General features: G+C 36.7%; 1 protein-coding gene across 2 annotated transcripts in view; it reads left to right on the top strand.

Annotated features, from left to right (window-relative positions):
* The window catches only part of Add3 (adducin 3 (gamma)), a 56,841-nt gene extending 45,140 nt beyond the window's left edge, over positions 1–11,701 (top strand). For both annotated transcript variants that reach the window (XM_013504104.1, XM_005403759.2), the window contains exons 10-15: positions 1,433–1,690; positions 3,159–3,278; positions 3,792–3,878; positions 6,762–6,885; positions 8,720–8,815; positions 9,510–11,701. In XM_013504104.1, coding sequence (XP_013359558.1) covers positions 1,433–1,690; positions 3,159–3,278; positions 3,792–3,878; positions 6,762–6,885; positions 8,720–8,815; positions 9,510–9,802 — 978 coding nt within the window. In that variant the 3' untranslated portion in view covers positions 9,803–11,701. The remainder of the gene's footprint in view (positions 1–1,432; positions 1,691–3,158; positions 3,279–3,791; positions 3,879–6,761; positions 6,886–8,719; positions 8,816–9,509) is intronic.
* Positions 11,702–12,670: the final 969 nt, after the last annotated feature.

Here is a 12,670-nt window from a genome sequence, read left to right as displayed (position 1 = left end):
GTCATTAATTATAGCCACTGTATTGTACAGCATATCTCTTGAACTGAACCATCCTATCTGACTGAAATTTTGTATCCTTTGGCTAACTTTTCCCCTCCCCAGTCCCTAATAACCCCTGTTCCACTCTGCTTTCGGGGTTCAACTCTTTTAGATTCCACATATAAGTGAGATCGTGCAGTATTTTGTCTTTCAGTGCCTGGCTTATTTCACTTACTGTAATGGCCTCTAGGTTCATCTATGTTGTCTCACATGACAGAATTTCCTTCTTTTTAAGGCTGTGTAACAAACATAACACTATATATTTGTGCCACATTTTCTTTGTTCATTTTGTCAACTTTGTTAGACACTTATTAGGTTGATTCTTTATCTTAGCTATTATGACTAATGCTGCAGTGCACATGGAACTGAAGTATCTCCTCAACACACTGATTTCTATGCCTTTGGATTGCTGGGTCGTGTGCTCCACCAGTAGGGCACAAGGGTTTCCTTTCCCCTCATCCTCCCCAACACTTACATCTTGTCTCCTTGATAATAGACATTGTAAAAGATATGCTTTAAATTTGCATTTCCCTGATAGTGATATTAAATACTTTTTCGTATACCCATTGGGCATTTGAGTGTCATCTTTTGAGAATTGTTTACTCGGATCTCTTGCCCATTTTTGGTATTAAAAAATACTTCCTTTCTTGTTATTTAGTTGTTTTAGTTCCTTATCTATTTTGGATATTAATGCCTTAGCAGGTTACAGTTTGGTTACTTTTTTTTCTAGTAGCAACTGAACTCAGAGCCTTCACACATTGAGGTGCATCACCAGCTCTTTTAATTTTTTTTCTTTTTTTTTGAGGTCACATCTCACTAAGTTGCCCAGGCAGGACTCAAATTTGTGATCCTCCAGCCTATACCTCCCAAGATCTGGGATTACTGGCATGTACTATTGTGCTCAGCTTTTGCGTTTTTTCTTCTTCTTTGCAGAGCTAGGGCCTCATGCCTTCTAGGCAGGCACTCTGCCACTGAGCTGCATCATCACCTTGGCAAATACCACCTTGTCTTAGATTTTGCCCTCTTCCAAGAAGGGTCAAAAGGCAAGTTGCCTTCAGAACCAGGGAAAGAGACTTAAATGAACACTGAGATTTGGTTTCCCAAAAAATATTTTATAGGTAGGGAAATTTTTCTGGTCAGCAGTTTAGAAATTACCTTTGTCAGGAGCAGTTACATGAGTGGAAGTTGGAGTGCCAGCTCCAGTCACTTTTAACCAGATCTTGAAATCTGCTTAATTTCAACTCTAGTGTTACGTAGAGATTATAGTAGGGTTTTAAAAGATGTTTTCCTCTTTGATTTTCAGCAGAGTCTTTTTGAATCATTTGTTTGAAGAAATAAGCTCCAAATGTTGTGTTGGTACAGACTGCTTCAGATGTGGTTTTCCCTTCCCCAGGGCTATAGAACAGGCTATGCTTATAGGCACCCTCTCATTCGAGAGAAGCCTCGACACAAGAGTGATGTGGAAATCCCAGCAACTGTGACTGCTTTTTCCTTTGAAGATGATACAGTGCCCCTCTCTCCTCTCAAGTACATGGCACAGAGGCAGCAGCGTGAGAAAACTCGATGGCTGAACTCACCCAATACATACATGAAAGTGAATGTGCCTGAGGAGTCCCGCAATGGGGAGACGAGCCCCAGGACCAAAATCACGGTATGCTTCTCTTTTAACAGTTTGCCTTTACTGTGTTGCCTGCTTACTCATGAATTGATCTATGTATGAGTTATTGAGAAGTAGAATAGAATATTAAAAGTAATGTTATTATCACATATCAAGTATTAGTTTTAAAGCACTGTTCCAAGTGCCACACATCCATAATCTCATTTAATTCTCCTGATATGAAACAGATACTATTTTTCTCCTTGCTTGATAGATAAAAATATCTGGGCAACTGGAACTAATAATTTTTAATGGTAAAGCAGAGTTTGAATGGTGACCATCTGCCTCAAGTCTGGTTCTGGCCTACTGTGTAATTCTGTGTAGTTTGTATTGCACTTGCAAACTAGAACTTTGAAAGTTATCAATACGAAAATGTGCCAAAGTTACGTGAATTACTCTTTGTAAATTACCATTATGCAAGATCGGATCTTTTATTCATTTATTTATTTATTTATTTGTCTTTTTGAGTAGGGTCTCGCTATGCAGTTCAGGCTGGCCTTGAGCTCACTTTGTAGCCCAGGCTGGTCTCGAACTCACAGTGATCCTCCTGCCTCAGCCTCCCGAGTACTGGGATTACAGGCGTGCGCCAACACGCCCAGCCTGTTTTTTCTTTTTTAGAATTTTGCTTCAGATTTGACCTGATTTTGGAGTACTTACCATGAAATACATGTTCTTTAGCTATTCAAAATTAGTTTGTCCCATCACATAAACCAATTACACTCAATATGGGAATACTTAGGCATCAAAGTGTTTTTTTCCTAGTCTATAAGATTTGTCTCCACTAAAAGAACATACATAATTAGACTCATAATTTTCTAAGAATTCATTTTATTGACAGACCAATGGTCAGTCATCATTAATATTAACCTTTTCTTAAGGGTCATAGTGTAGAGTAAATAAGAATTATATAAGGTCCTTCCTGTGGTCCTATTAAGCTGCATCCTGCCAGAGTACATCCCCATTACAAAATGATGATTAAGGTCTTAGCCTTTTTATTTGCCAAAAATAGAAAGCGAAGCCTAGAAAACTATATCTGAAGAGTCCTTCCCTGTGACTTCATGCCTTCATCATCTGATGAAGGAGTGCAGGTGACAGAACTCTGACTGTGAATTAATACAAGGTCGTGCTCTGTGTCTGTGCTTCAGCTGTTTAAGTACTATCATATTTTCAGTTGTCAAGAGGAGAATATTTAGTTAGTGTAATCATGTGAATGAAAACAGCATTTGTTAATTTTTTAAAAAGGGAAGTGAATGCTTTCTGTGTGAACCTTTTTCTAACTAATATGAGGAGTAAATTAATTGAACTGGTGTTCAGGTGTAAATTAATTAACCATTTAGATACTGTTTAGTGTCTTTAAAAGATGGATTATATACGGCTTCTCTGTTAAAACTACGAACAGTTATTGAGCACTTACTAATACTTCCTTAACATAAAGCTTCATTCTAAACTTTTTTTTCTTTAGTGGATGAAAGCAGAGGATTCTTCTAAAGTTAGTAGTGGAACGCCTATCAAAATTGAAGATCCCAACCAGTTTGTTCCTTTAAACACAAACCCAAATGAGGTTCTAGAAAAAAGAAACAAGGTAAGACATTGTCCTCTGTGGCCAGAGGAGACATTTTTATCCTCCTCTATGTTTAAATCATGAATGATTAAATCCGATTAATACCAAATTTAGGAGTGTGAATACAGAAGAACTTAACTCAATAATTTCCACTTGTATTGAGTATCTTCAGTCCTGTGCTAGCCATTAATGAGCATGTTACATCAGGAAGAAATATTAAAAACATATTTCTGCCTTAAGAAAGCTTGGTATTACAAGCAAATGTAGGGCCAGGGATGTAGCTCAGCGGCATAAGCGCTTGCCTGGCAAGCCTGAGGTCATGAGTTTGATTCCCAGTACCCCCCCCAAAAAAGAAGGAAATGTAGTTAACAGTGTAAGATGAAAGGAAATCATGTGCCAAGAGGGTCAGAGATGAATGTGAGTTTGAGGATGGTGAGGGGATCTTTAGGAAAGTGTGATAGGAAGAGACGCTTACTCAGAAGTGTCTTATAATAAACTTGTGGGAACAGACCAAGAACTTCTTTTTCAATTCAGATTCGAGAGCAGAACCGGTATGACTTGAAAACAGCAGGACCACAGTCTCAGTTGCTTGCTGGAATTGTTGTGGATAAGCCTCCATCTGTAAGTCTGAAGCAACACCATCATTGTTTTGGATCTGCGACATAATTTCTCTGCTTTTTAAATATGAATAATTTTTACTAAGATTAACATAAGTGCAAGTTAAAAAGTCAAATAGTTCACAAGACTTAAAATACTACCCTTGATTCCTAACTTCCAGGGAAGGGGACTTTCTGTTCCTTTCATTGCCTCCACAAGTTTACCTTCATATTTTTAAATAGCATCTTTATAATCACTTTTCATTGGTTGATCAGTTTTAGACCTGAGCTATATTTAATGAACTATCAAGTATCATTGCTTTGTGTATCACCAAAAGAAAGCACTGCCAGTATGTTGTAAAAGCAGCCATCAGTTATGATTCCCAGTTTCAGAGACGGGAAAACGTGAGGAAAAGTTCATCTTAAATTAAGAGCAATAGTGACCTTCTTCCGGAAGGTGGGGACTCAGCCTGTTTACGCAGTGCTTACTTTTTGCCCTGTCTCCATTCTGCAGCCAAGGTGTATGTGTATCACAAATTTGTGCATTTTTGTTTTTCTTTTGCTAAATCATCTGTCAGTGTTTATACTTGTATGTTTACTGCTGAGCCAGATAGTGTCCCATGATTATGTTTCCTTTTTTATATAATTTTCCCCACCCTTGAGTTAATAAATGCCTCCTTTTTTCATTGGCTCAGTATTTTAAGTACATTGCCTTAATTCTTCCCAGATTTTTCAATAGAATCATAAAGTCCCTCTTAATATTATTTTCAAAAGGTCACAGGTAATCTTTCTGTTCTAGCCCCCAGTTGTTGTAACCCAAATCTTGGTGACTCATAAGGTGAGCTGCGTAGGCCCATCTTGAGGGTTCCTGTGCCTCTCGTCTACGTTATAACCCTGTTCCTGTATGTGAATCTTCTTTTTTGATTTTCTCTTTTATCAGAGAACACAACTTTCGAGAAAGGAAATATATATATGAGTAACAGTCTGAAATGCCTTTATTCTACCTTCAAATGTGCGTATAGTGGGTATAGAATTCTAGTTTGGAAACAGTTATGTCCCCAGACATGAAAAGCATCACTCTGTTGTCACTCCTAAATCTTATTTTTGAGATATAGGAGGGCATTGTGATTGCTGCACCTTTGTATAAACCACCCGCAACCCTGTTAAAGACCTTATTACATTCTTGCTGTTCTCAAATACTACAGTTGTGTTCTTTGCAGTGTATTCCTTTCTAGCTTTTGTTCTTAGCATTTAGTAACCCCTTCTACCCTGTAAAGTCAGTTCTGGGAATTTCTTTTATTTTCAGGTATTTCTTCAATAATTTTTTTCCCTCCGATTCTTTTTTTTCTGTATCCTGATTGGATGTTAGATCTCTTTGAACCTCTAATTTTCTTTTCTCTCCTACTTTACACATCTTTGTCTTTATCCTACTTCCTGGAAGATGTTATCCTGACTTTATTTTCTAATTCTACCTAGTTTTCTATTTTGATGTTAACTTTTTTTAATTTTTAAACATTCTCACTCTCTGACTGTTCCACTTTAAATAATATCCTGATCTGCTATAATATTTTTTCTTATTGCTTCAAGGCAGTCATTTTCTTTAGCTGCTGTTACCGTCTTTGTCTCTTCTGCATTCCCTTTGGCTTGTTGACGCTGATCTCCCTCGCCCATGTTAGAAACGTCCCTCCTGTGTCTGGTAATCTGTACAGTGTACTTACTTTGAAAGATGAGATACTAAAAGCACTCAGAAGCCCTGGGTGTGTAAAGAGTTCAAGGCTTGATGAGCCTCCCTGGAGGATGATAGGATGTAGACTGGATTGTTTCTCTGGGGAGTTTCCAAGTGTCACTGTCTGTAGTTCTTTTCTCTGGGACCATTTAATTTACCCCAGGGAGAATTCTTCAGTCTTCACACCATCATCGTGGGAGCCCTCAGCTATGTTCTGTGTCCCCTAGACAGATTTTTATGAATAATCAGCCTCTGTCTTCTGCAGAAATGAGCGAGAGGTAAATGCTTAACAGTGTGGAGTAGGAAAGGAGACCTGGGGACCTGTCTTCTGACCTTTACATTATCCCATTTTCAGCTTTTCCTCACCAGCATCTTCTGCAGTACCTGATACCTGTACTTCCTGAGGCTTCCCACACCTCTGCAGAGCCAGTGAGCCAGCGTCTCATTAGCAGTCCTTCTCTGCAGGACCAAGGCTTTGACTCTGTCAGCTTTGTGACCGACTGGCCTTGCTTTCTGTCTTCCAGAACTGTGCTAACGTTTTTGATCCTGTCTTTCTCATCCCCCATTTGTTTGTCCTTAAAGGTGTACACTTTTTTTTCTACTGTTTCTCACTGAGTCGTTAAATGGGGCTTGGAGATGGGTCAAAAATGCTTGAAGTTAATCTATAAGGTATAACTGAAAATTTCAGTAATTTCTTTCCTAGAGAAAATAACCACAATTATTTTCCTAACAAATTGAAAGTCTTTTGATAGTTTTATTTTTAAGGTTTTTTGGTTTTTCAAAATATTTAATTATCTAAATCTATCAGAGTTTGTCTTAATTTTATTTAAGAATGATTATTAAGAGCTGGGATGTAAATCAGTGGTAGAATGCTCACCTAGCATGCCCAGAACTCCGGCTTAAATCCCCAGTACTGGAAAAAAAAAAAAAAAAAAAAGATAATTAAAATTTACCTGTGCATGCTTATTGAGGAAACGTCGGCAATTTTAGTCCATTTAGGTTAGTAGTCCAAGAGCATTAATCTAATAAGAGTATTTTAAGCAAAACATGTTGCTTAGTCATTTTATGATTCTGGTAGAGTGGGGAGTCACAAACATATATACACACACGTGTGTGTATGTGTGTGTGTAAATGGGTATAAGTAGACCTCTTAATTGTGGGTATGGGTTTTTTCCTTGTAAGACGATGCAGTTTGAAGATGATGATCTTGGCCCACCGGCTCCTCCTAACCCATTTAGTCATCTCACAGAAGGAGAACTGGAAGACTATAAGAAGACAATCGAACGGAAACAACAAGGCCTAGAAGGTTAGTTAACTTTTGAAATAAGCCTAAGGTAACACACTAATACCACTAGAGCACCTCCAACTGAGTGACTAAAAGTCAGTCAAAGTTACAAGCTGGCCATGGGGGCGCACACCTGTAATCCCAGCACTCAAGGGGCTGAGGCAGGAGGATTGTCATGAGTCGGAGGTCAGCCTAGGCTGTGTCGTAAACACAAGCCCAGGGTGAACTACGTAGTGAGACATTGTCTCAAACCAAGAATAATAATAATAATAATAATACCTTTTCTATACACTTGTTCCATTTCTCATCTCAGTTCTTTGCTAAGTGTAGGTGAGGCTGACATGCCAGGAACTACTGTATATCTTAACATGTAGAGAAAAGCTGTTCTTCCTCAGCAATCTGAATACTAGCTATTTCATAGTAAAATCTATAATGTGAAATGCACAAATGAGTAAATATTGCTATAGACTTAAGCATCTCCTAGTATGTGGCTTTTAAAAAAAAATTTATTTTGGAATAATCATAGACTCACAAGAATGTGGATCTAATGCTTTGTAAAATCTGTTCCCGAGTGTCTCAAGGTACCAGTATGGTCATTTCAAAATCAAAATTTAAACTGTCAGAAGTTTATGTGACTTTCCTTTAGCACATGCACACCTTAACACAATTGAGTTTGTCTAATTTAGGAACTCTTAGTAAGTAGTTTGTTAGATTATAATTGGGAATTGTTAATGAAAACACCCTAGCTAGTTGAGGACTAGCTCCCTCTTTCTCTGTAACGGTGGTGGCAAAGCTATGGCACATGTGCCACGGGTGGCTGTTTGTTATCACTGAAAACTCGAAAAGGTTTGCCGTCACTGCTGTACAATAAGAGAGGTTTTTTTAGCAGCTGTTCTCAGTCTTGGGTTTTTGGATAAGCTTCAGACAGTCCATGAGCCACCTACAAATACAGCTTTCTTATGTACAAATATCTGAGGTATAGGGCTTCACAGTGTGGCATAAGAAATACATGATTCTAAAAAGAAGAGAAGAGCTTCCACTTTAGCCCATCTACAACACTCAGTTAATTTTTTTGTATCAAGAGCTAAAGAAGCCAATAGTTACAGAATGTTTGCTCACAGTGTATGTAGGAAGAACTAATGCCATCAGGATTGTTCAAGGAATAATTTTGTCAGTTATTTGTGCCTTTGTCATAAAAGCAAGTCATTCTAACTCATTAATGTACCCATACTAAATATTCTAAGTGTATATTGAACTTCTTTAAGGTTGAAAGCTTTCTGTTTTTTGCATTTTGTGAAATGTCCCTCTTTGATCTCTTTTTTGAAAGCCTGAAGATGCCAGGTAACAACTGTTGTACTCTACAACCATCATTCTTTTATATATAACTTTGTAAATAATTTCTTCCACATTCATTATGACCTCTTAAATTAGCTCACTAATATTGCTGTGACAGGAATCACTAATTAGATATTGTTCCAAAATTCAGAGAAGCATTTTGCCTCATTAATGTAACAGCATTGGTGAGGCTTCATAATTCTTTTCATCTGGCTGTTGAGTATATTTTGGTTTCCTAACCAGCAAAAGCTAAATGCACACATGCTGTTTTCCTGGGCTGTCAGTAGCCATGCTTCCTTTGTAACCTTGTGTGTAAAATAACTCTCAGAAACCAGAAGTTTTAGCATATTAATCTCAGTGTATAAGTATTAATATATGGGATAATTGTTAGCATGCTGCGCTCCTAGTTGAAGAACTTTCTTTGTATATGCAGGCATTTGATGTATGCACTAACCTCCTTGAAATCTTATGCTTCTTTGTTTTGTTTTGCATGGCTTTTAATAAAACTCTTATCCAACAGATGCTGAGCAGGAATTACTCTCAGATGACGCTTCATCTGTTTCACAAATTCAGTCTCAAACTCAGTCACCGCAAAATGTCCCTGAAAAATTAGAAGGTATTCAATGTAATTTCCCATAGCATTCACTGAGTAGTCTCAGAAGTCTGCCCCCTATCACCTGTTTTCATGTAAGAAATTGAACAGCTGGTCACAGTAAGTTTGGTATGGATTTTACTTGAATCTTCCAATAATTTTCTATTTCTTATCAAGTGGGGTGCTACATTTATCAACATTTCTACTGATTTACTTTACTCTAAATTTTTGGCAGTCCTTAGTTTCTAAGAATTTGTGGAATTAACATTGACTTGTTGGCCAGTAAGCACCTGCCTGGCAAGTGTGAGGTCCTGAGTTCAATCCCTGGGACCAGAAAAAAGAAAAGGAAAAAATTGACTTGTCGTGCATCTTCAAATCAGCAGCATGAAATCTTTTCCAGTTCTGATTGCCAAATGACCCCAAAATCAAAGTGTATGTGTCTTCCTCATTTGTACTGATTGGATTTGCAGTGAGACTGTCATGTCATCAGAGCAGAATAGTCTAGCTTTTACTCTTTCATTTAACAACTTTGTTCTCATCCCCTTTATATCATTTAAGAAAATTAGCTTCATGCTAATAATTTATGAGAATAATGATCTGTCTTCCTCAGAATTAAAGTAATGCCTTAGTACATTGCTAAAACCTTTGAGTTTTACAAGCTAAAACAGAAATGTTAACTATGTAAAATAACCAGAAAAACATCCCTCCCTTTTTGTAGAAAACCATGAGATATTTTCCAAGAGCTTCATCTCCATGGACGTGCCCGTCATGGTAGTAAATGGCAAGGATGATATGCATGATGTTGAAGATGAGCTTGCTAATCGAATGAGTAGATTGACTACAAGTACGACCATAGAAAACATCGAGATTACCATTAAGTCTCCAGAAAAAATTGAAGAAGTCCTGTCACCTGATGGCTCACCTTCAAAATCACCATCCAAGAAAAAGAAGAAATTCCGCACTCCTTCTTTTCTGAAAAAGAACAAGAAAAAGGAGAAAGTTGAAGCCTAACGTATTTTTATAATTACTACAATGTGACATTGCACATTTAAATACCACACTTAAATTGATCATTAATATACAGTGGTAGATCAGATTGGGGGTATGTAGCAAACTGGACTTTAAGAACTGGAAGAGGTTTTACTAAAAGAAAAATACGGGAAAAAAACCTTTGAAATTCATCTCTTTTTATATGTCCAAAAATGGGTTTAAATTTTTAAACAGTTGTTTTAATTAGCTCTGCTGTCATGAAGTATTATTATAGTTCACCACAAACGTATCTGTCTGAATTACTTCAGGACTTCGTAATATCTGTTCAAAAGAAACTGCTAAGGAATAAGTGAGAATATTTTATTTCTCCACACCTGCTTCAGTTAATAATCAGATTATGATGTTTTATTATGATTATTGACTATCTTTTTGGGTCCCCATTTTTTCAATGGGCATTAATGGAATGCTTTAAAAGCTTCTAAGATAAAAAATCTATAGCGTTAGTATACACTGGCACATAATTTTTTAAAAAGTTTTAAGAAAAGATTTGTTTGGAGTTTTACTCATAGTATAAAATTTCCTCACCTGAAGTAACTTCATTTGCCAAAAAAATGACCATTTTAATAAACTATAATTTTTGAAAACTTTTTTTATTAGTTTAGAAAGCCCCTTACTTTTCAACAAAGGGGATTTTGTACACATAACATGGGTTATTTAGTTTAACTCTGGCAAAAACAATTTTTGTATGTTGAGATGTTTGTATACCATTCAGTATAAAAGTCATATGCATATTAGCCAATCATTTAATGGTAGAGCACATTTGAGACTGCTTGGTACTAAGTAGACTTAAATATAAGTCAGGAATCCAGGGACTTGGTATCAGAAGGGGTGAGAGCATATTAAAGGTATATCTAGATTCATATTTGGATCTTACAATGTATTTGTCTCTTAGTTTCTAATGAATGGAGAAAATCTCATTTGAGAATCAGTTCTCAAATGAGAAGTAAAAGAGTGAAAGAGAAAGTGGAAAACTAAGGGAACAAAAGATGAGATGTGAAAAGAAGTTTTGTTGAATAAGAACTCCTAGTCATGATAGACTGTGTAGCGTGATTTATTGAAAACAGGTCCCAACTTTCTAAAATCCTTCTTCTCTGCCCAAATCAGTACCTTGGTGGATATTTGAGTTCTAAAAGTTGTTTATCTTTAGAGTACAGCACTAGAAGAAATCAGTAGGTCTAATCCCTAAGAAAACTACCACTTCTTGATTTTTACAATTTTTTTTAATCTTTTCAGTTAACTTTCTAATGTAAATACAAATTTAACCTAGACCTAACATAGTTTTCCCCTTTTTCCTAAGTGATGTCACAAATCAGTGTAAACTCAAAGATCCCAGATGGTCAACAGGTAAAAATAATCCCAAGTATCCTGAAGGGTGAGGCGCAGGCAAGAAGTTCCGCTGAGCACGGGATGTTCGGGCTGGTTCTGTCCGTCTGTGCGCGCTGCAGCGCTGAAACGCAGCCTGGAAACGGCGCTCTCGGTCTCACTGACTACTGGAATCAGTGTTCTAATCTCTCAGTGGAAACTTTCCATTGCTGACCTGTGTATTTGAGGATTATTTTATGTTTTACATCGTTTATGTTGTATTACAACGTATGTAGAAACAGTAACCTGTGAACTATGCCTTTCCATAACTTTTTAAAAATATCTATATCTAAATGAATGCAATGTGCATAAATATTTTTTAAAGCAACCGTAAACTATTGCACCTTTTGCTAATGCCTATATTTACTTGCTTTGACATAATGAATGAGCCAATGAACTTCTGTGTCCTGTGGAAAAATGTATAAATGTTATCTGATATTGCTCTTAGGTGTTATGCTAATTAATGTTAAATCACAAATAAACAGTATTTTAAGTATATGGATTTGGTTTTATGAGGGCTCCACTTTGGAGTGGTTACTCAGCCTATACTTGGTGGTCCGTTGGATTTTATAGTTCCATGAAATAGTGCTGCGACTAAGGAACATTCTGACAATTGTATTTTCAAAATTAGCTAGAAATATGTACATAAACATGTATGTGTATATGTTTGTGTTTGTATGTATAAACATACATGTAAGCCCTTTTAAAATATTTTTATTTTGAGACTTGCTGAGTCACTAAATTGACCAAGCTAGATTCAGCCTTGTAGTCCTCCTGCCTCAGCCTCCCAGAGTGCTGGTGTTACAGACGTGTGCCACTGCACCCTTTTATGAAACGTTTCATTTTATATTGGAGGGAATATTCTCTAAGACATTATGTCTTGATAGGTTATAGTGGCCTTAGGCTTCTTATAAACTCAGTTCAACTGTTCACATCTATCAAAGTAGAATAGAAAATGTGAGAGATGCACTGAGTTTACACATTACCCTCTTTTTGATTTTTAATCAATTAATTATACAAATAATGTAAGGAAAATAGAAAATAGTTCACAATTCCACCACATTAACATTCAAACGTTTTGTTCCCGGAAAAGCGCTTGTCCAATTATACATGTATTTTCTGTACATTCATAATCATGGTATAAATGTAATTTCTATTTTGGATTTTTTTTCTACGTAAAGTAACCACTTAAAGATTTTTAAACCAAAACTGCACATGGATAATTTCTTGTGACTTTTTTCCCCACTTTGTCCTAAAAATGGAGTATAAGAAGGGGAAATCACGTTAACTGAGTGTCTTGGTTAATCAAAGTTTTTACTATACCTGTTACAAGAATGATGGGCCTGAGCATGGAAGAATAGCTTCACAGTCTTGGGCGCACGTAATCATTACCTTGGCTTGTAAATAACCGTGTAGTAAAAATCGCAGTTTTAGAAATCTGTTCATTTCAAAATTCCCTTCCACAAA

The sequence above is a fragment of the Chinchilla lanigera genome, unplaced genomic scaffold (assembly GCF_000276665.1).
Source record: "Chinchilla lanigera isolate Chin_1 unplaced genomic scaffold, ChiLan1.0 scaffold00084, whole genome shotgun sequence".
Classification (NCBI taxonomy): Eukaryota; Metazoa; Chordata; class Mammalia; order Rodentia; family Chinchillidae; genus Chinchilla; species Chinchilla lanigera.
Note: the sequence above shows the minus strand (reverse complement) of the source record. Positions and strands in the feature narration are given on the sequence as shown.